This window comes from Fusarium vanettenii (genome assembly GCF_000151355.1).
Source record: "Fusarium vanettenii 77-13-4 chromosome 4 genomic scaffold NECHAsca_3_chr4_2_0, whole genome shotgun sequence".
In the NCBI taxonomy this organism is placed as follows: domain Eukaryota; kingdom Fungi; phylum Ascomycota; class Sordariomycetes; order Hypocreales; family Nectriaceae; genus Fusarium; species Fusarium vanettenii.
Window position 1 is genome coordinate 1,570,638 of NW_003315879.1, and position 22,049 is coordinate 1,592,686.

The following is a 22,049-nucleotide window of genomic DNA, read 5'->3' on the forward strand; positions in this document are numbered from 1 at the left end:
GGAGTGCAGGACTGAAATTATGTAAATGATTGATTGGTCTCTGGCCGAGGCTCTTTGAATTTATTTCACATGGTCATAGGCTTTGTCTTGGCTTTGATAGGGCTCATATCCGTTCGCCATACCTACCAACCTAGGCAGGTAGATGTATAAAGAGAAGCAATCACGCCGATGAAATACAGACGAAATCAAGACAAATGAAGATCCCAAGGTTATAAGTTATGGATGTGCCAATGACAGGCAACCTGACAAGTCTCATACAAAACGGTTTCACTTGTCATGCCATTCGTCCCTAGTCCCAGGCTTGGCTGCTCTCTAACTAACCATTCTCCATCACCACAATAAACAAAAGTCAATTCCTTCTATATCCCACCGGAAATCGGACTTGGCAAAAGATCGATGTCGCAATCCTTAGCCATTAAGCTTGCTCTGCTTGCTAATCAAAAATGAATGCTACTAATCCCGAAAGGCCCAACGGGAATTACCCACTTATGAGGCTCTTGATCGATGACCCTGACTCTGTTGGTCCATTCACCGATTTTTTCTCTCCTCTACAACATTTGGATAATCCATGTCGCTTTTTTCAATTGATGCCTTTTATGCCAACTCAAAGTTTACATACATCTTGTCTCTCGCGCTGGACGCGAATAGTTCCCCCCAATGACGTCTTCCACCCGTTCGGCCGAGAAGGCAACCACTTCGGACCTCGAAATCGCCCAAGAGAATGACTTTGATGCTGTGGCATCCCCTGAAACCAAGGCTGCTGCTACTGAGAGCGCCTTGGAGTCAAGTGACGATGCAGAAACGATAGTCCAGTCAAAGTACGACTCGAGCTGGATTCGTAGAGTAACGACACCAAAGAATTGTCGATGGGATGACAAGTCTCCGCCTGCGCTGACTATGGCGCATTGCTTGTTATATGCCATGGTGCGTCCATCTGCCAATGATTCATTCTAATAGCTCTAACTTGCCAAGTCTGCTGCTTTTACTGTGGCCAACCTTTACTACAACCAGCCTATTCTCAACAAGATAGCTGCCGACTTTAAAGTCACTTATGAGGAATCATCTCAAGTTGCAACCCTGCTACAGTCAGGTTACGCTGCGGGACTTGTATTCGTCTTGCCGTTGGGTGACATTCTCGAGAGACGGCCTTTCATTATCTCACTCATCATTGTTACTGCGACTCTTGTAAGTTGTCTTTATAACCCAATAGTCACTCACTTACACAAACTTAGTGGATAGGTCTCTGTGTGACCAACGACTTTACAGTCTTTCGCGCCCTGTCTTTTATATGCGGTGTTACCACAGTCACGCCTCAATTGATGATCCCCCTCGTGGGAGACTTTGCTCCTCCACGTCGAAAGGCATCTCTCCTGGCCATTGTCGTTTCTGGACTCATGCTTGGTCTCTTAATGGCCAGGTTCCTGTCTGGAGTTGTCTCCAACTTTACCAGTTGGCGCAACATTTACTGGTTCTCTTGCGGTGCCCAGTATCTACTCGCCTTGGTGCTCTTCTTTTTCATGCCTGATTATCCATCTACTAACCCAGACGGTCTCAACTATTTCCGCGCGCTTTGGTCGATTCCTTATATGATGGCTACAGAGCCGGTTCTTATCCAGTCTTGCCTCATCGCTTTTACCCTCTCGACCATCTTTACTTCGTTCTGGACAACCCTCACCTTCTTGTTGGCGTCTCCCCCTTACGACTACTCATCACTACAAATTGGTCTCTTTTCTCTGACTGCGATCGCAACCATTATTTCAATCCCGCTGATTGGAAGGCTCATCGATCGTTACGTGCCCCTGCTGTCAACAATCGCCGGCCAGATCCTCGCCCTAATCGGCACTCTTGTTGGCACATTCATCAGCAAGTCTACAGTGGCAGGCCCCATCATCCAGGCCATCGGCATCGACATTGGCATGCAAACAGCTCAAGTAGCAAACCGCGCCGCCATCTTCAACATCAATCCCAGGGCGCGCAACCGAGTAAACACGGCATACATGGCTTTGGCGTTTGTCGGCCAGTTGACGGGTACGGCTGTTGGAAACAAGCTATATGCCGATGGAGGTTGGAAACGAAGTGGCGCTTGTAGCAGTAAGTCGAGACACATTAACTTTTTAACGGCATTTGCTCATTCAGTTCAGTTGCCTTTGTAGTGGCTTCAATCATCATTTCCCTGGTGAGGGGCCCTAGAGAGACGGGTTGGGTTGGATGGACAGGGGGATGGCATCCACGAAGAGATGATATACCACCTCCTGCTCCACGGGATGAGGAGACGAGTCAGCCAGGACCTGGAAAGGAATAGGCCAGTAACGACCCATTTGACATAGAATTACATCGAATTAGCGTACTTCTATACTCATCAGTCATTTGGCACAACACTACACGATCAGTGCCTCTTGGACCACAATTCGTTGACATAGCAAGACATGACGCACAATCTTGGCACAATACTTGAGCATCCAATCGTAGATTTTCATGATTTAATCCGACTCTGCCTTCTTTTTAAGTACTACGCCGTGTCTCCTAGTCCTTTTCCCCTTACTCCATCCCATCATTGTCTAGGCAACTCTCGTCCACCCTTTACCTCTTCTTGCCCTTTCGCTTGTTGGCCTTGGCTTGTTGAACACCAGAAGCCTTGCTCTTGCTAAGCGAGTCGGTGCTCTTGTCGAGGAGTTCAAAGTCCTCACCGGCAGAGTCGGTGCTGGGTGTTCGCTGGGGAACATCAGAGTCATCATCATCGGCGGGAATCTCAATCTCAAGCTCGGGGGTCTTCTTGGACAGGAAGCGGCCGGCGGTGATGTTGAAGAACCAGATGGGAACACGGACAACGGCGGTGTCGCTGAAGGTGGGCTTGGCGAGCTCGTTGGGCTGTGCGGTGTTAGTTTGGTTACATCCATTGGCTTAAGACAACTTACATCAAGGAGGAACTCGTTAACCTGGCCTTCCTCGTCTTCCTCCTCGAGGTACACATCTCCAAGAGAGTCAACCACAAGGATCTTGCCATTCTCAGCCACAACCCTTCGGCGAGCACCAGTAGGACCAGCAGTATCAGGGGTAGCAGTTCCAGAGGCAGGCTGGGGAGCCCGACGGGTCTTCTTAGGAGCGGGGCGACCTCCCTCACGCTTGGCAGCCTTCTCCTGCATACGGCGCTCTCGTCGGTTCTGAGGAATAGGAGGAGGGGCTTCCTCATCGTCAGAGGGAACAGGGGCGGGAGCGGGAGCAGGGGCAGCGTCGACGCCGGGGATGTTGAGACCGCCACCCCAGGCCGTGTCACGGGCAAACTTGATGTAGCGCTCGACAAACTCCTTCTGACGCTTCCAGCTCATGTACAGGGTCAGGTAGTGAATACCACCTCCAACAACAAAGAACAGGCCAATCATGACAGTACCCAGACCAGGTCTGTAACGGTTGTAGTAGTAGTCGGTACCCTTCCACAGAGGGAAGCCATTGGAGAGGAAATGATCATATCGGTCGCGCTCGGGTCCGCGCAGGATGTTGGCGATCAGAGACAGACGAGCCTGAGCCTCACCAGCCTTCTTAACAGCGGTCTTGATCTCAGCAGGAGTGGGAGGCTTAGCACCAGCCTTCTTGTCCTTGCCGGCCTTGGCGCGCATCTGCTGCTTGACCTTGTCGGGGTGCAGAGAGCGCGTCTTCTTGCGGTAGGCCTTTGTGATGTCGTCGAGCGAGGCAGAGTTGGAGATGCCGAGGATGTCGTAAAAGGTCGCGGCGGGATCGGGCTCGAAGCGGGAGATTTCATCGCGAATGCGAAAGATTTCGCGATCTACCAGATATTAGAGTCGCTAATAGAGACAGTGTAGCTGGTCAACATACCCTCCTTGCTCCAAGCAGCAGCCAAGGGGCTGAACAGGGCGAGAAGCCCAACAGACAAGTACGAGATCTTCATCTTTGCCTGACAATGTAGGAGGGAAACCTAGAGAGGACAAGAAAAAAAAAAGGGTTCCAAAGTTAGAACAAGGCCAGCTGTCCAAAAGTACAAGGCGTCAAGCCTCAACTTGTGTGTCTGGCTGAGAGAGAAGCCCAATGCACCGAGAAAAGCAAGGCGCCGCAAACGCAAAAGTTTGCACGGGCGGGAATTGGCTAAAGCGCAAGTGTTTGGGTACTCGAAAACAGAAGCTGACTGAGGTTTCTTGAATGTCGTGGCCTTTAAAAAGGGTCGATAATAGAGAGAATGGCCGAGACCCCTTGCGTTTTTACAGGGAATATTTTAGCCTGACAGGGGGAGGGGACTAATTGAGATGCATGTGTTGGAGGAAAAAAGTAGACGTCAGAATTATAAAAGTCACGGGTTTATTGACTTTGATGTCTAAACAAAGGCTAATATGATTCAAAACATGACTATCAAACAGTTCAAGTCTTTTATAATTTTTCCCATTTATGATTAACACAATGTTTAAAGCATTCAAGCATCTATAGACAAGTAACTGTATTCGAGCTGCCCGCTTCTTTCTGTCCACCCCTAGACAAGCACAGTCTCCGTACCTGGGGCAGAGTCCAGCCACAAGAGATCGTCTCAAGCCACGTTTCCAAATATCATGATAGATTCGGGCTAGGAGTCGATAGTCTATTGTAACCCGTGATAAGTTCAGCTGTGTCTCTCCTTTTCGAAGCCTTCACCAGGTGTCGTTGTCAACATGCACTCAAAATCAGTTCGAGAAATGCCGACTAAAGAGAGAGAGAGATTTGGTTGTGGGATTTCACCTGAGCCGTCGATATTCGCTGTCAACTTGGTGAATCATGACCTCGTTCTGCTGTGCCTAGAGTTAATTCTGCCCCTATGCATTCTTCTCAATCTCAGTCAACCCCCTCACAAACCAACACAGAACCACTCTCAACCCCAATTGAGCATATCCAGCACAAATCAAGCTCAGCTCAATCAGTCGAAACCACATCATCCAAATCTACACACATCTTCTCTCCCTCCTGCAAGTATCGCCTAAAAAACTCACGCTGCCGAGCAAGTCCATACAAGCTACCCCCACATCCATGTTCACCCCCAGGAATCAACACCAACTCGTAATTCTTTCCAGCCTTGTTCAATGCCTTGACAAATTGAAACGTCGAAGACGGATCAACATTGTCATCAAGCTCCCCGACAATCAGCATCAGCGCCCCTCGTAACTTGGCCGCGTGCGTCACGTTGGACGACTCTGCGTACGCCTCGTCGACGGGGTAGCCCATCCACAGCTCGTTCCACCACAGTTTATCCATGCGGTTATCGTGACATCCAGAGTCAGCTGCCGCAGCTTTGTAAAAGTCGCCGTAGTGCAGGAGAGCTGCAGCCGCACTCTGTCCGCCGGCTGATCCTCCCATGATGCCTACGCGGGACAGGTCCAGCCACGGGCGAGCTTCTGCTGCGGCTTTGAGCCAGGCTATGTGATCTGGAAGACCAGAGTCGTGAAGGTTCTTGTAGCAGACGTCGTGAAAGGCTTTGTTGCGGTGACTTGTCCCCATACCGTCGATTTGTACCACGACGTAACCCTGGTCTGCCCATTTCCGCTGTCTGGCGAGAGCTGAAAAGGCCTTTGGGACATGGAAGTCGTGAGGTCCAGCGTATATGTCATCAAGAACAGGGTATTTCTTGTTGCTGTCAAACTCGACAGGACGAATGATGATTCCGTATATCATGGTTTCGCCATCTCGACCAGGAGCTGCAAACCTCTCAGGCGGAGCCCAACCATCCTTCTCCAGCTCATCCATGGACGTCTTGCTGAGTTCCAGCAACATCTCGCCAGAAGCCCCATCACGTAGGACTGTCGTCGGCACCAAATCCACTCTCGACCAAGTATCGATCAAGAAGCGCTTGTCTGGAGACCAAGCCCACGAATGGGTTCCATCTCCTTCTGTAAGGATCTTAAAGTCAGACCCGTCAAAGTTGACGCAGCAGAGATGTTTGTGATACGGCTCCTCTTCAGGCTGGACTCCATAGCCCTGGAACCATATACGACGTTCGTCTTCCTTGACAAATTGGACATCGCCAACTGACCAAGATCCCTTGGTTATCTGGTTGCTGATGGTACCTTGGGCGAGATCAACCAGATAGAGTTGGTTGTATCCATCGCGCTCACTCGACCACACAAGCCCGTCTGATTCCTCGAGGAGCTTGACGTACAGCTTTGTGTAGTCGACGAAAGTGCTGCTCTGCTCTTCAACAAGAGTCCTTACTTGTCCGTCGATGCCGATCCCGATCACCCTGAGATGTTGATGACCACGCTCATTAAAGAGAAAACGGTACTCGTGGCCACTCTTGCTCCATCCCAGATCCCGTATCTTGTAGGGGTTCCTGAACAGTACGTTGTCTGTTGGGATCTCACGATGACTTTCCAGGTCAAAGAGGCGAGGCCTGTTGATTCTCACCCTGTCCCCTGGCTTCAGATATTGAACAGTGTGCAGCTTCGGTTCGATCTGGTCATCTGGAGATGATTCCACGAGGTGTATCTTGTGATCCTGCTCGGGGGTGTATTGCCACGCAACCGCATACCGGTTGTTGGGTGACATGTGCAGTTGACCCTCGTCGTACGGATGTTCCTCGCTGCCATATTCAGACAACTGTTTGTCCTGGCCGTCCTTCTTTCCAAACCAAACGTTGGAGTTCTTGACGTAGAGTTGAGGTTCAGTCGTCGAAGCAGTTGATTCGTCCTCCTCGTCCTCCTCGATATTGTCGTCATTGTTCGACGAAGAAGCTTCCTCGTCCAAATCGACAAGATTCTTGATAACGACGACATCGGTACGCTGATCCGGTGCAGCATAAATGGCCCGAAACCTCTCATCCAACGCATCTACGAATCGCCAGACATGGCCAACGTAGGTTTCTTGACGCACTGTCCCGCCGTTATGGATGGTGTGATACCATATCGGTTCGCCATCCCAGTCGATCCAGAATGCTTTGATGGTTGTTCCGGTACGGTTGACAAAGTCGACAGTTATCTCAGTGTCGCCGTTGGAAGAGGGTATTTCTCTTGGTAGAAACTGGTTCGACTGATCCGAGGAGAGTTCGCCTTCCCATTGTCTCAGGTCATTTCCAGGCCCATACTCCCAGTTCTTATCGGCAAAACGGAACCGGACAGATGAAGTTTCGGGGATGTACTCAATCCAGGTGAACGGAAGAGCATTCTCGTCTAACTTCTCGCCCGTCTTTTCTTCCAGAGCCTCGGCCAGCTGCTTGTGGTCAAAGGCGACATCACTCCGCCTCTCGACGGCGTCAACCAGGACAAATTGGAACTTGCCAGGCTCGGAAAAGTGTCGATACCAGAATTTGGTCCCGTCTGGCAGCCATTCAGGCTTCACCGTGGTGGTCTCGATCCATTTCTGTGCTATTTTCTCCATGGCTTGAGGTGGTTGGTGCTTTTGAGAGGAAACAGATGCTTGACTAAGTTGAAAGGCTGTGAGACATGGTTAAATTCGTGAGGGGATTGCCATGTTGGCTGCCTAGCATGTAAGCGGCCACTCTGGCGTTTAGGATGCATGAGTGCCTGATTTTTGGGCAACATAATCGGCGATTGAGAATCATTGGCTTGATTCGACATTGGGAAGTTTTCTTCCAGCGAAGGAGTTGGGGAGATTTTGGTCGCATGGCAGATGGGGAGAAGTCACAGAAATATGAGGGTTATTAACGACAACAGCAACACACGGACGAGAACAGAACAATAGCGCAAATCAAAGTAATGTACTTCAAGAACGGCTGAATATATATTTGATGAGCTTTTCTGGTCAAAGGGTTTAAAAGAATCACCAACATAAATTGTATAGGTGTTAGTTTAGGGTAGTTGTTTTCCCAGGGCATAACAAGCAACCCAAACAGAGAGGACGGCTCAAAGACATGCATGGTAGGTAGAATCTTTTGTAGCGAGAATCTCCTTGGACAAATAGTCTTATTAATCGGCCTATCACATAACAACGCTATAGTTATGCGAGCCTGTTTATTTCTATTTGTTCTCTTTGACTCTTGAAATGGGCGGCGACGAAGGCTTGATCACCCTAGTTTCAGAGGCCAACTTTACAATATCTTAATCAATGATAATTTAGCCCTGTTTAATCATCTGGGTAATTAAATAGGATGATTGAATTCTTTCTATCTAATTTTGCACTTCATATCTCATCTCTAGAGCCAAATATGAACAAAAGAAAAGGCGGATATTTTGCCGTTTTGTAACCCGACCCCGACACGCCCGGATAGAACTGTCAGCTTACCCGACGATACCGACAGTCCTTCTCAACCAATGAGGGAAACGGATCGGCATGGAAGCCGAGAAAACCGTAGAAGCGGAAACGGCGGGCGTCAAGTATAATCTCACCTTGTAGGAAATCTTACAGGGTGTCCAAACATGCACGCAAGCGGGTTGATTGCGTCAAACCCCCCAAAGCTCCTGACCGAACTCCCCGGCGGCGATCGTATCAACGGCGTAAACCCTGCCACATGGGATGGGATTTGTATAATCTCCGACAAGGGGATACGAGGGAAGTACGTCTTGTTGACATTTGACAGTCAGCGCCACGTACAACGTAACGCTTGATTAGTTGCCGTGTTGCGCCTTTGGCGGCTTCGCTAGATTTGAACCCTGGACGGTTTCAGCTGCAGGGCATCGGACTTGGCTGCGACTTGAGGGCATCAAGGGAGACGAGCTATTGTTGCTATGGCTACTATTCTGCCAGTTATGCTTGGAGAACATTCACTAAATGGAATCCCCTGGTCGCCTTCATTCACGAACACCTCCTCATTCATCGTCGTAAGCTCAACTGTCACCGTACCAGAGCCCGTCGGATGAGCCAAGGCTTCACCGATGAATCACACGGCAAGTTAATAATCACACCTCAACAAACGGTCCGAGGCCATCAACGTTATGCAAGATAAGCCCTCGACCTAACATGGGCCAGCTCTTGGCATTATCACGAGCAGTTGCATTTCGTCTGCCGGGGCTTTTGTCCGTCTGATCGGCCGAAACGTATTAGTCGACGAATCTAAAGATGAAGAAAGAATTCCATGCCCCAGGACGAAAGAGGATACAGGTGTCTGTCTGCCGCTGATAAACCATCCACCGTGAATCAGCTTTCAACGTTGAGGAGCTTCCCCTGCTTACAGACCCGGCCTCACGCAGATCCCTTTACTGCTTTGGGTTGGACTGGCACTAGGAGTTATGCCGTGCTTACCAATACGACGTCGTCCCAACAGTACAGGAGCAACACACAAATCTTTTGTCTCTGAGAGATTCACACTCACCGTCGCGGCTCTGCGGCTCTGGACCCTCAAAGTGAGACCTGGACGCCCTACGCTTACCCTCCCCTGTCCTAAATCCGCAGATTATGTCCGAAGCGAAAAGATCTTCATCTTCGGCCTGATTCCGTTGGATGTGCTCCAAGTGGGCCAGACTCAGATATCCCGAGTCAGGATCTCCATCTTGCTCTCAACGCCACGTTTATGACTGGTCCGGAGCCTTGTCGGAAACAAGAAGCTAACTCCAGGGCAGACCGTGTTAGTCCGTTTCTGGGACAAGACTCATCATGATGCATGGTGGGTGTTGATTTTGACAGCAACACTACGAGGCATGCCCCTAGTGTGGGCATCTCGCCTGCAAGCCCCCAGGCAATCTTGCATCATTGATTAAAAATGTGCACATTAGTGATACGCCCAGAGGCCAATACGCAACGGGATGGCTATAAATCCACTGCAGCCGGGTCAATGGACTTGATTCAGAGACAAGGTTCACGGCCTTACTGGCTTATCTCCACAGGTTTTGTATCTTGAACTCGAGCAGCATATCTATAACAGTCGAGGCATCGCCTCAATAATACACCTGCATTCACGTCTCGTGTAAAGAGCACAACCCATACAAATCAACCGTCAACATGTTGGGCAACACTGTGGACGGCGATGCTCTTCGCCGGACAGAATCGTCCATGCAACAACAACACCCTCCCCAAGATGATCATCGACGAAACGAAGCAGGCAGTGATGCCTCCTCATCAGATGTCGCCCCCGAAGGAAAATGGGGTGAGCGCAACCAAGAAGACGTCCACGAGCAGGACGCCATGCACGAGTTTGAGTCTCTCCGACACAATCTCATGAGCCTGCACAAGACGAGAACTGGCGAATCACACGTCAGCAAGGCACACACGACAAAGAGCAGAACCAGCCACGCCGCTTCTCGCATTCAGTCAAGACGACAGCAGCGTGCTGAGGACGACGACTCAGTCACCGATGTTGAAGCCGGTCCCAATGAAGATGATGTGTTTGAGCTTGGAGAGTTTATGCGCGAAGGGCACTTTGAGAAGCGCAGCGAAGATGGTTCTCTCAAGCGTGTTGGAGTCGTCTACGAGAATCTCACCGTCAAGGGTATCGGAAGCACCACCTCATTTGTTCGGACCGTCCCCGATGCCATCCTTGGCACCTTTGGTCCCGATCTCTACCGTCTGGTTTCTCAGTTCATCCCCGCCTTTCGATTTGGCCAGCCTCCCACTCGAACATTGATCAATGACTTTACCGGCTGTGTTCGAGATGGCGAGATGATGCTCGTTCTGGGCCGTCCCGGTGCTGGATGCAGTACCTTTTTGAAAGCCATCAGCAACAACCGCGAGTCGTTTGCAGCTGTCGAAGGAGACGTCTCTTACAGCGGTATCCCTGCGGACGAGCAGAAGAAGCTGTATCGAGGAGAGGTCAACTACAACGGCGAAGACGACATCCACTTTGCTACCCTCAGCGTGTGGAAGACTCTGGCCTTTGCCCTCATGAACAAGACCAAGAGGAAGGAAAAGGCAGACATCCCAGTCATCGTCGACGCCCTCATGAAGATGTTTGGAATCAGCCATACCAAGAACACCGTCGTTGGTGATGACTTCACCCGTGGTGTTTCTGGTGGTGAGAGGAAGCGAGTCTCCATCGCAGAGACTCTAGCCTCCAAGTCGACCGTCATGGCCTGGGACAACTCGACTCGAGGTCTTGATGCCTCGACTGCCCTCGATTACGCTCGATCCCTTCGAATCATGACTGATATCAGCAACCGGACGACTTTGGTCACTCTCTATCAAGCTGGTGAAGGCATCTACGAGCTTATGGACAAGGTCTTGGTCATCGACCAGGGACGACAGATCTTTTCGGGTCCTGCCAACAAAGCCAAGCAGTACTTTATCGATCTCGGCTTCGAGTGCCCCGAGCGACAGACCACGGCCGATTTCTTGACCGCCGTCACGGACCCTACTGAGCGCCGCTTCCGGCCCGGCTTTGAGCACCGAGCTCCCCGGACCCCTGAGGAGCTTGAGTCGGCTTTCCGAAACTCGCCCAACTACCAGGAGCTCCTCGACGACGTTGCTGCATACAAGGAGTCCCTTCATCAGTCTGACTATCAGGATGCCAAGAGATTTCAGGGTGCTGTGCAGGAGGCCAAGTCCAAGCACGTCTCGGACAAGTCGCCCTACACCATCTCTTTCATCCGACAGGTTATTGCTTGTACTCAGCGAGAAGCTTGGCTTCTCTTTGGCGATACCACAACTCTCTGGACAAAGCTCTTCATCATCATCTCCAACGGTCTGATCGTGGGTTCTCTGTTTTACGGACAGCCCACCAACACTGCAGGTGCTTTCAGTCGCGGCGGTGCTCTCTTCTTTTCGATTCTCTTCCTCGGTTGGCTTCAGTTGTCTGAACTCATGAAGGCCGTGTCTGGACGTTCAGTAGTTGCTCGTCATCATGACTACGCCTTCTACCGTCCATCCGCCGTCTCTCTCGCCCGAGTTGTGCTCGATTTCCCCGTCATCTTCGTCCAGGTTTGCATCTTTGGCATAATCATGTACTTCATGACGGGCCTTGACGTGGACGCTTCCAAGTTCTGGATCTACCTGCTCTTTGTGTACACCACCACAATCATGGTCACGGCACTGTACCGCATGTTTGCTAGCTTGTCCCCCGAGATCAACACTGCTGTGCGGTTCTCTGGCATCTCGCTCAATCTGCTCATCATCTACACCGGATACGTCATTCCCAAGACTCAGCTTCTGAAGGACTATATCTGGTTTGGTTGGATTTACTGGATCAACCCTCTCAGCTACAGTTTTGAGGCTGTTATGGCCAACGAGCTGTCGGACCGTCTCATGGACTGTGCCCCTGAGCAGCTTGTCCCTCAGGGACCTGGGGTTCAGTCAAGGTACCAAGGATGTGCCATCAGCGGAGCCGGAGTCAATGAGCGACAGGTTACTGGCAGTGACTATTTGGAGATCACGTACAACTACACTCGTGGGCATCTCTGGCGCAACTTTGGTGTGGTCATTGCCTTTGCCGTTCTCTACATCATCGTCACCGTCATCGCCACTGAGATGGTTAGCTTTGCTGCTGGAGGAGGCGGTGCCTTGATCTTCAAGAAGAGCCACAAGGCAAAGGACCAGGCCGTCAAGGCTGCTGCCCCTGCTGATGCTGAGAAGGCTATGGAGGCTGGTGGTTCATCCTCTACCGTCTTGGCTGATTCCACTGCCGCTGATGCCTCGGATGAGCCCCTGGAGCAAATCACCGACAGCGAGTCCATCTTTACCTGGAGAGACATCGAGTACAGTGTCCCTTACATGGGAGGAGAGAGGAAGCTTCTCAACAAGGTCAGCGGATACGCCAAGCCAGGTGTCATGGTTGCTCTCATGGGTGCTTCAGGCGCCGGAAAGACTACTCTTCTCAACACTCTCTCCCAGCGTCAGACCGTCGGCGTCGTCACTGGAGAGATGTTTGTTGATGGCCGACCCCTGACCGCAGATTTCCAGAGGAATACCGGTTTCTGCCTTCAGGGTGATCTTCACGACACTACTCAAACTGTCCGAGAGGCCATCGAGTTCTCTGCCATCCTGCGCCAGAGTGCCTCTGTCCCCCGTGCTGAGAAGATTGCCTATGTCGACAAGATTATTGATCTCCTTGAACTCAATGACCTTGAGGATGCCATCATCATGTCTCTTGGTGTTGAGCAGCGAAAGCGATTGACTATTGGTGTTGAGCTTGCAGCCAAGCCATCCCTTCTTCTGTTTCTCGACGAGCCTACCTCTGGTCTTGACTCCCAATCTGCCTATTCCATCGTCCGCTTCCTCAAGAAGCTCAGCCGCGCTGGCCAGGCCATCATCTGCACCATCCACCAGCCCAGCTCCGTCCTCATCCAGCAGTTCGACATGGTCCTCGCCCTGAACCCTGGTGGCAACACCTTCTACTTTGGTCCCATGGGAGAGAACGGCCAGGACATCATCAACTACTTTGCTGAGCGCGGAGCTGTCTGCCCCCCCAACAAGAACATTGCCGAGTTCATCCTCGAGACTGCTGCCCGACCTCACAAGCGACCTGATGGCACCAAGGTTGACTGGAACCAGGAATGGGCCCAGAGTGTTGAAGCTGAACGGGTTCTTGAAGAGATTGATGGTCTCAAGCGGGTTAGAAGCTCTGCTACTGAAGGAAGACAGTCCAGCGATGGAGAGCATGCCGAGTTTGCTGCTTCGACTTGGCTTCAGTCAGTTGAGTTGACCAAGCGCATGTTCAAGCAACACTGGCGTGACCCCTCTTACATCTATGGCAAGTTCTTTGTCGCTGTCATTGTTGGTATCTTTAACGGTTTCACCTTCTGGAAGCTTGGCTACACGATGCAGGACATGCAGAACCGCATGTTCACCTGCTTCCTGATCGTTACCGTGCCTCCCACCATCGTCAACGGCGTTGTGCCCAAGTTCTTCACCAACATGGCTCTGTGGCAGGCTCGAGAGTATCCCTCTCGAATCTACGGATGGGTCGCTTTTTGCACTGCCAACATTGTTGCCGATATCCCTGCTGCCGTGATTTCGGCTGTGCTGTACTGGGTGCTTTGGTACTGGCCGACTGGACTTCCCACTGAGAGCTCCGTCTCTGGATACACCTTCTTGATGACGCTTCTCATGTTCTTTTTCATGACCAGCTGGGGTCAATGGATCTGTGCATTCGCCCCTAGCTTCACTGTCATCTCCAACGTCTTGCCCTTCTTTTTCGTCATGTTCAGTTTGTTCAACGGAGTCGTCCGTCCCTACTCGATGCTTCCCGTGTTCTGGAGGTACTGGATGTACTACGTGAACCCCTCGACTTACTGGATCGGCGGCATGCTTGCGGCTACTCTTGATGGTGCTCCCGTTAGGTGTGCCCCTGAGGAGACGGCCAAGTTTGATGCTCCCCCGAACCAGACATGTCAGGATTACGCAGGGGACTTTGCCAAGTCTGCTGGAGGTTATCTCCTGAACCCCGATGCTACTAGCGGTTGCCAGTACTGTCCCTACAGCTCTGGTAACCAGTATCTCGAGTCGCTCAACATTGATGCGAGCGACAAGTGGAGAGGTATGTCACTTGACCTAATCTAATTCAATACATATACTAACTTGATAACTAGACTTTGGCATCTTCCTTGCCTTCTGCATCTCCAACTGGATGTTGGTGTACTTTTTCATCTACACCGTCCGCGTCCGCGGCTGGGGCTTTGGCCTCGGCTATGTGTTTGGTGGACTGGGCAAGTTGGTGGATCTGATCAAGAAGCCATTCCAGAAGAAGAAGGAGTAGAGTGTGAAAGAATGATAATAGCGAATAAGGATTGGGATAAAAGTTAATAGAGATTAGAATGGGTATAGATGGAGTTGATATTAGACTGGGCATCATAAATGGATAATAAGATTGGCCATGACAAGGCAATACTTGACATACACAATAGGTTTTCAAACTTGATAATGCTATGTGCGTGCTGGATATATGTTGAGTCGATTGAACAACCACATTGTCTAGTTGTTGTTGATAAAACCAGCGGATGCCACTGCTACGGTAAAAACACCTCTGACTCGTCTAAGGAAATGACTCTTTTTCATGATTAAAACTATCATAAGAGATAATGCTCTCAAGCTTTCTTCTAATCATCTTGCAGACTTTTTTCTGTCTTAATTGCTATCCTCAGATCAGGATGTGCTCATTTCGTTACCTTCATCGGCATCTTTTGACCCGCACGGGGGCCGACACACCGGGCCGGCTGTGTTCGGCCCCGTATTGCCCCACACCACACCGGCTTCCGGCTCCGGCTCCGGCTTGTCTGAACAACACTCGGCGTGACGGTCAAGTTATACGGCTTAATGGACCCGAGAATTCAGACAGACGCTCGGTTTTTTATGACTTGATATCAAATCAAGGAACCATAGAGCAAGTCAATGAGCCCCAATGGGCAGTGGCAGCTAAGGGCGCGAAGCCCTCACCAAATCCACCACAGTGGGTATACTCATATCAACCACGCACGAGAGTGGATTTCGAGGCTGGCAGAGCTCGTTTCTCTCCCTTCATTAGAGGCATTTCCAAAGCGAGAATCCACCCAAGAAAGCAGCTTGGCGCAGTGGAAGCGCGGTATGTACACACAGATTCACTCATTTCTTGATCATCTACTAACGTTCGAAACAGCCGGGCTCATAACCCGGAGGTGTAAGCAACTTCGAATCCTAGAGACATGTTATTCAGAGACTGACCTTTAGTGAAGCGCTGGATCGACACCAGCAGCTGCTACGATTCTTTTTTGTCGTTTTTTGTTACATCTTGAGGGTTCTCCTTTTCCTCTGTGGAACGAGTTGTGGTGGTTGTACTTCAAGGACCTTGGTAGACAACTGGCTGGATTTTGACTTACAGATTACTCGCTGGGACAGACATATCTCCTCGTGTGCATAGCCTTGCATAATATTGTAATGATGAATAGCTGCTCGTCATGCTACCAAATGGTCGCCAAGAGCTGTGTGTAGTAAGGGATGAGTACGGGAAGTGTTGAAGCTGGTCTACGACGAGCATTATGCGCATCTGAAGCACGCCCTTAAGCTGTTCTATAGCTGGGAATAGCTATGCCACCAAAGAAGTCTTTCGAGGGATATTTGGTGAAATTGGTGGGATTCAGGGATGGTGCATTTGGTAGTAGTGGGTGAAAATAAGCTTCGAGATGGAATAGTATTTAGCTTTAAGATGGAAATATTAACAAGACTATAAAAATGTAACCCTCTTGCTCCCAGATCTCGTAGTTCTCTTCATGCTCTGATCAGGCTTGTCCAACTGGCTCGATTGCAGGTAATCCATGTCCTGATAATGTAAAGTGTTACAGGCAAGGGTTGCGTTCGAGCTGGATGAGCCCTCGCTTGTTTCCCACAACGTCGTATTAAAGTCGACATCGGTGAAGAAACTCTTACTGGCAAGTTTCCACCTAGATATTTTACTCTACAATACCATCAACAATCGCATATCACGAGAAACCCCAGGACCCAAGACTCTAAAGATCAGCTAACCTCCCCAAATACGTTAGTTAGCCCCAGGGTCCCCGCACGTTAGCCCCTAAAAAGTGCGTGCGTCTCGTTTCAGTGAACTCCAACGGAAGGACCTCACCTAATCTGCTCAGCCCAGGCCAAGCTTGGTCCACGCCCAGCCCAGCCACTCGAATTTACGGTGAGCCCAGCCCACTTCCTAACCCGCTCCCGTCTCCTCCATCTCAGCTCTGACTTGCATCTGCAAAGTGTGGTTTGCATATAGCGCCCATCCTTCCTTCAACCTCAAAACCTTTTGCCTTCAGCTGGATCGCCGACGCAAGGGAAAATACTCGACTCCCTTGCGCGACTTCAATTGACGCATTTGGTTCCTTGTCTCACTTTTGCCCGCCTCCCCGCGCGCATACGTACTCGCGAGACAAGAAACCACACCGAGTCCCCTCGAGATATACCCTCGCCTCTTTGAAATCTCACCACTTTTCTCTACCGCGAAAGCAAACTCGGGCGCAATGGGCTTCCTCGATTGGAATGACGGCGCCTCCGTCCTCTCTACCCGCTCTTCTCACCGCCGCCATCGCTCCTCTCGCTCCCACAAGAAGCGCCGTTCCCGCTCGCGATCACGATCTAGCTCCCCCGACCGTGGCCGCTCCTTTGCGGGCTCCATCTTTGGCGGCGACCGCTATGGAAAGCACAATTCTTCTCGCGCCTCCTTCTTTGGACTCGGCGGTGGCAACAACAGCCGCTCCAGCTTCTTTGGAAACAGTAAGTCTCAGCCCCCTTCAGTAGACCACTTCGCCCCCCCAGACGTTGACCCTTGTGCTCCTTCCAGACCGTTCGTCCTACTACAAGCGCTCTCCTCGCCAGGGCTTCATCCAAAAGACTTACAAGCAGCTGAAGCGCCTCCTCCGCGACCTCGTCCACTGGGCCAAGCGCCACCCCTGGAAGGTCTTCTTCCTCGTCATCATGCCCCTCATCACCGGGGGCGCACTGACGGCCCTCCTCGCTCGCTTCGGCCTGCGCATCCCTCCGGCTATCGAGCGCATGCTGGGCGTCGCCTCCAAGGCTGCCACTGGGGACTCGTCTGGCCTTGTCGGCGAGGCTGTCCGCATGGCTAGTGGATTTGGTGGAAACACCTCTGTCCGTATGGAGCGCGATACCCGATCCTTCAGCGGCGGACGAGGCGACGACAGCTGGGGTGGTGGCCTGGCCGACATGGCCAAGAAGTGGATGTAGTGTGCGTGATTAGGGCTGGGCATGGATCAAGACAGGACATGTGAGATATTATGGGCGTTTATGGCTGGGCTTGTTTTGTTGCTTTCTTGATCCCTTTTAAAGAGCTGCATTGGAGTAGTATACATACATACACACATACTTGGATAAAATTCATGATTGATGACCGTCACTGAGACAACTTGACAACTCTTCGGGCAACATCGTGAAACGCATGATACCTATCTCAAGTCAAGCTAATTCGGCAAACTTCATACGGCTCATGAGGTACTCATACGGGACTCCTGATGGCTTCACGAGGCAAAACTTTATCACAAAATTGTACCAAGATCCATGATTGCAGCACTATATTCATTACTAGTTCTGTGCGTCACCAACCCTGCCTCGTCCTTCACCAAATACCTAGATCATCCCATTCTCCAACTGGCATAACCAGTCACTCGGAGATGCCATCCAAATCCTTCCTTCGTAGTCTCTTGTGTGTCCAGCGACCTTCAGTGTCAGCTGCCTGTCAAACCCGACTCAACCAGCGGCCCGTTGGCCCGGGAGCCAGGCATGCTTATGCCAGGTACCAATGCTAATCATGCAATCATTAACCGCCTGCGCCCCTTTCCGTCCTTTTAAACTAAAAGTCTTAAATGATGTGCCGATCCGATTCCTTGAGTATAAGTCTGTTTGTTGTTGGAATCCTCGTTCGATCGGACTTGACGCTTCGGCTCGCTTGTCCCCAGGCTTTGACTTGACTTGAGTCGAGCTAATTGACCAAGCCAGGGGCAAGTTTGTGAAGCGCGAATGTCAAACATATTGTACACATGCCCACATAAGAATTATGGACATAGTAATAAAGTGCCAGTAATGCCAGCCAAAATCCATTATCAAGCCAACCATTACTGCTTGGATGAACCCTCTTTGGCGGTGGGTTTCCAGAATTGCATCATCCGGCTAAGTCGCTTCGTTCGGCTGCTCTTTGATTTCTTGTGAGTCGACTCATTGTCAAGTGTCACTTCCATCGACAGTTTGCTGCGTTCGCCATGAGAGCTGCTAATGAGACGGCTCAGACTGGCGAGGCTGGATCGACGGCGGCCAAACGCGGCAGATGACACCGAGACAGGGCGTGGCTCACGAAGAATCGGCTGAGACATACGCTGGCTAGGGAGGAACATGCTCTCCCGCGTCATCGTTGAGTTGCTCGAGGTAAGTGATGGAATGTCGTAGTCCACAGAAATTCGCACCTCGGGGCCAGGCTCGCCCATGAGCAACAAGGATTGGAAATTGTTCTCATCTGCAACTGATGAAGGAGCGGTCGAGATGCGTTGCACTTCAACCGACATGGGTGACCTGGGGGACGGGAATGAGGACGAATGGCTCATGGCATATGGGCTGTTGGGAACGTTGGTCGGTGTAGGGAGGTGGGCGGGGCCAATATCGACAGGAGCAAGATCTTTGTTGCCCGAGGCCCTCCTGAGCGAAGCGGGAGCTGAGTCCGCGTTATCGTTGCGCTCAGGAAATGCGAAGGGTGACCGGAAGATGACACTTGGCAGCTCCTCCTCGACAATGACGCTGTCGTGAAGAGATGACTTGGAGCGCTCGGCACGGACTGAGCCAGCTGTGATCTGATCCTTGTCGCTCAAGCTAGAGCTCGTCCGCCTCATGCTCTGTGCTGAGCTGTGAGTTGAGAGCTTATCTTGAACATCGAGCAATGGGTCCTTAGTGACGCCAGCTGGGGGAGTTGCATCACTGTCTGACTCGAACTCCTCTTCAGAGGAATCATCTGGTGTCTTGGACTCGTCTTCTTCGTCTTCTTCAAAGACATCGGCCATCGTCGAGCTGCTGTTGTAGCGGTGCATACCAGCCCTACCAGGGTCAAAAGGAGGCAGATCGGGAGCAGACTCCGCACGTCGATGGTAGTGCATGCCTGGACCAGTGAATCCCTTCATACCCTGAGCACTATGGAGTCTTCGCTTGTTGGTGGTGTTGCCAGCGGCTCGCTGCGCTGCCTCCCATTCTGGGTTCAACGGCAGTGGTGTATTGAAGGGTCCAAGAGCTGCGTCAAGATCAATCATGGGATATGTTGTTTCGTCTGAGGGCCTGGGCAGGTCATTTTCCGCTGGAAGGTTGGGAGACTCTGTGACAGTGAAGGATGGAATAGATGGCTCAAGCAATTCGGGCTCTTCATACATCTCACCATCGTCATCGTCTCGTGAAACACTCGAGGCTGGCGGTGTGGGAGGACGAACTTCATCCGACTTGGAACGCTTGGTGTGGCTCTTGGGCTTTCGTGGTAGAATTGCACCAGCCCAGCCCTTGACCTTCTTCTTCTTTTTCTTCCCCTTCTTGCTCTTTTTCTGTTTGGCGGGAGCCGTGTCAAGACTTTCACCAGCAGCATCGGAGCCGTGTTCGGATCCAGGAGCTGGCTTTGGCAAAGAATCAGATGAGCTGGAACTGTGTGGTCGTGTCTTGGTGGGGGAAGAGCCTGTGGTTGAGGCGAAAAACGACCACCGCTTGGCAACCTTGGTTGGACTAGGTTCAGGTTCTCCCGCCTTGGACGCTTCGGCAAGGTGAAGCAGTGTTGGGATCGAGTTCCGGCGCTTTGGTGAAGACGTGGTATTAGATGTATCCTGGGTGCGTTCGAGAATAGCGCCCGCGGTGCTCGGTCTCGAATCTGTAAGCTCGCGTGTTGATGTTCGAGAAAGTGGCACCGGGCTATCTCTACCACTGGGGGATGCAGCAGAGACGATTGAAGAAATACTCCCGGAAACTGAATGTCCAGGTCGTGCTGTTACCGTGCTGGACGTTTCATTAGAGACTAGGGATAGCGGCCGTGGGATAAACTCTAGCGTATCCGAGAAACCGACTCGCGCTTTCGGCACTGCCTTGCTCTGCTTTGGACTTCCTTTGGGGGAACTGTGTGCCGAGGCAGGTTGTTTGGTGTCATCCGCTTGCTCCGTTGGGACAGCCTGGGGTTCGAGCTGCATGGGTTCATCGAGCTGAGCGGAAACACTGTTCTCGGGCTGGATGTAACCAGTTGGGCTAGTTGGTGCACTGCTTCCTCGACCAGAGGCATCGAACACGGGTGCTTGCAGAATGGGCAAATCATTAGTCGAGATAGCACCCGAGATACCTCTTCGGTGTCCTCTTCTCGGGGGTTGGAAAGTAGGTGTCATAAACCCACTCTCTGATTTGGTTGGACTTGTGCTCATGACAGCAATGGAGTTGCCCTCACGAAGACGGCCACCAACAAACTCACTGCCGCCTCTTCGATGTCCATGACCACCGGGCCGTTGTGGTGATGCGATATTCCGAGGAGACACGGGAGGAGTCAAAAGGCAGGGTGTCTGGGGATCTGGAGGGAGAAGAGCACCAGGGTTGAAGCTGAAGTCTGGCAACGCAGATCGATTCTGCCTCTCCGCGTTTTCAGCGGAGAACCCAAAGCTAAAGTTAGGTGTCTCGATAGCAGACATGGGCCGGCGACCTGTGGCTCGCGAGAAGGAGGATGGTGCCGAGGCGGGAGGTTGAGCCGGGAAGACGAATGGAGGATTAGGTGGAGGGTCAGCACGAGACTCGGGGTCAAGTGACGGGGACGCAGCCAGAGGATCCATCGGGAAAACGAATCGATCCGCGGGGTTGTCGAAAGCTGGGCCAGCGGATGGCCGGGTTAACTGTTCGGGGCCGAAGGTGGTTGCCATCTTCTCCTCAGCCGCGCAGCGGCAATCGAAGTGATGGGCAACTGGGTGTGAATTAAGGGTTCATAGGACAAGCAAGCCGACCGTTCCGGAACCGTGAGGCTCGCTTGCTTTCTCGTTCGAATAGTCGTGACCGGGCGTGGTGATGGATTAACTCGTCGAACCGTCGCGGTCTGAGACGTCACAACAATCAGTTGACCAGTCTTGGGAATTGCAAGTCGACGGCACGAGAAACGCTAAATGACATCGACTTGGGGACAATGCTATGATCGAGGCTGGAAACGAGCGAATAGGCTAGGGTGACGGACCAGGCGGAAATGGCAAAAAAGGCTGCTTTGGTGTCGTCGAGCTGGATGGCTGAAATCGAAAAGACGAAGGCAACTCGACAGACAGGTTGTTTAAACTAATGAAAAGGAGTGGACGGACAAGACCAGCGCAACTCTGAAGACAAGAGAGCGACTGGAATCGCACCAGAAGATGTCGGGAGGAGGAAGGGGGAGGAGGTTCGGCGCTCGCAAAGGCGGCGTTGTCGATGAGGTGCAGCCGGAGGAAGGGTTGAAGAAGAGAAGACGGGGAGGGGGCAAGGCGGTTTCGAGATGGAGAGATGGAGGGAAAAGGCAAATGGAAGGCCTGCTGGGGTTGGAGGGTGTTCAGCCACACAGCGCCCACTGCGAGCAAGGGGTCCACTCGTGATTTAGGTACACGGGAGCATGTACCGCTGCAACCAACACGAGAGCGGACGAAGCGCCGGAAATGGCCAAGGGGGACCTGGTCCTCTGGTACCGCTGCCCATCCAAGTCCATTCCCCCCAAAAGGACCCCCATGGACCCCCCCGGCTCGCTATAGTCCAGGTACCTGGCCAGGTACCCTCTTAGC

At 51.7% G+C, this 22,049-nt stretch overlaps 6 protein-coding genes across 6 annotated transcripts; 3 read left to right on the forward strand and 3 right to left on the reverse strand.

The window, feature by feature from the left end:
* Nucleotides 1-657: 657 nt before the first annotated feature.
* On the forward strand, nucleotides 658-2,444 carry NECHADRAFT_100067 (uncharacterized protein; the record flags this gene model as incomplete). Its single annotated transcript, XM_003051657.1, has 4 exons — nucleotides 658-924; nucleotides 973-1,185; nucleotides 1,233-2,091; nucleotides 2,142-2,444. 4 exons carry the CDS (start codon nucleotides 658-660, stop codon nucleotides 2,300-2,302), a joined length of 1,500 nt encoding a protein of 499 aa, XP_003051703.1. The 3' UTR covers nucleotides 2,303-2,444.
* Nucleotides 2,445-2,580: 136 nt separating this feature from the next.
* Nucleotides 2,581-3,904, reverse strand: NECHADRAFT_37970 (uncharacterized protein; the record flags this gene model as incomplete). The annotated part of the gene is made up of 3 exons (XM_003052105.1): nucleotides 2,581-2,868; nucleotides 2,916-3,781; nucleotides 3,832-3,904. 3 exons carry the CDS (start codon nucleotides 3,902-3,904, stop codon nucleotides 2,581-2,583), a joined length of 1,227 nt encoding a protein of 408 aa, XP_003052151.1.
* A 1,059-nt stretch (nucleotides 3,905-4,963) lies between these two features.
* On the reverse strand, nucleotides 4,964-7,344 carry NECHADRAFT_92706 (uncharacterized protein; the record flags this gene model as incomplete). Its single annotated transcript, XM_003052106.1, has 2 exons — nucleotides 4,964-4,990; nucleotides 5,029-7,344. 2 exons carry the CDS (start codon nucleotides 7,342-7,344, stop codon nucleotides 4,964-4,966), a joined length of 2,343 nt encoding a protein of 780 aa, XP_003052152.1.
* A 2,517-nt stretch (nucleotides 7,345-9,861) lies between these two features.
* Nucleotides 9,862-14,686, forward strand: NECHADRAFT_104100 (uncharacterized protein; the record flags this gene model as incomplete). Its single annotated transcript, XM_003051658.1, has 2 exons — nucleotides 9,862-14,326; nucleotides 14,379-14,686. 2 exons carry the CDS (start codon nucleotides 9,862-9,864, stop codon nucleotides 14,543-14,545), a joined length of 4,632 nt encoding a protein of 1,543 aa, XP_003051704.1. The 3' UTR covers nucleotides 14,546-14,686.
* Nucleotides 14,687-16,769: 2,083 nt separating this feature from the next.
* On the forward strand, nucleotides 16,770-17,493 carry NECHADRAFT_79043 (uncharacterized protein; the record flags this gene model as incomplete). The annotated part of the gene is made up of 2 exons (XM_003051659.1): nucleotides 16,770-17,022; nucleotides 17,090-17,493. The coding sequence occupies 2 exons, from the start codon at nucleotides 16,770-16,772 to the stop codon at nucleotides 17,491-17,493; spliced, it is 657 nt and encodes a 218-aa protein (XP_003051705.1).
* Nucleotides 17,494-17,829: 336 nt separating this feature from the next.
* NECHADRAFT_60125 (uncharacterized protein) lies at nucleotides 17,830-21,708 on the reverse strand. The gene is made up of 2 exons (XM_003052107.1): nucleotides 18,723-21,708; nucleotides 17,830-18,635 (listed from the first exon to the last, which is right to left on the reverse strand). Exons 1-2 carry the CDS (start codon nucleotides 21,174-21,176, stop codon nucleotides 18,378-18,380), a joined length of 2,712 nt encoding a protein of 903 aa, XP_003052153.1. The 5' UTR covers nucleotides 21,177-21,708; the 3' UTR covers nucleotides 17,830-18,377.
* Nucleotides 21,709-22,049: the final 341 nt, after the last annotated feature.

What these genes read in the sequence shown, in the direction of transcription:
- NECHADRAFT_60125 (XM_003052107.1), bottom strand. Translation starts at nt 21,176, where the DNA reads ATGGCAACCACCTTCGGCCCCGAACAGTTAACCCGGCCATCCGCTGGC. An exon ending in TGGGCGAGCCTGGCCCCGAG is followed by an intron (nt 18,636 to 18,722) that starts GTGCGAATTTCT and finishes CTCCCTAGCCAG; the next exon opens with CGTATGTCTCAGCCGATTCT.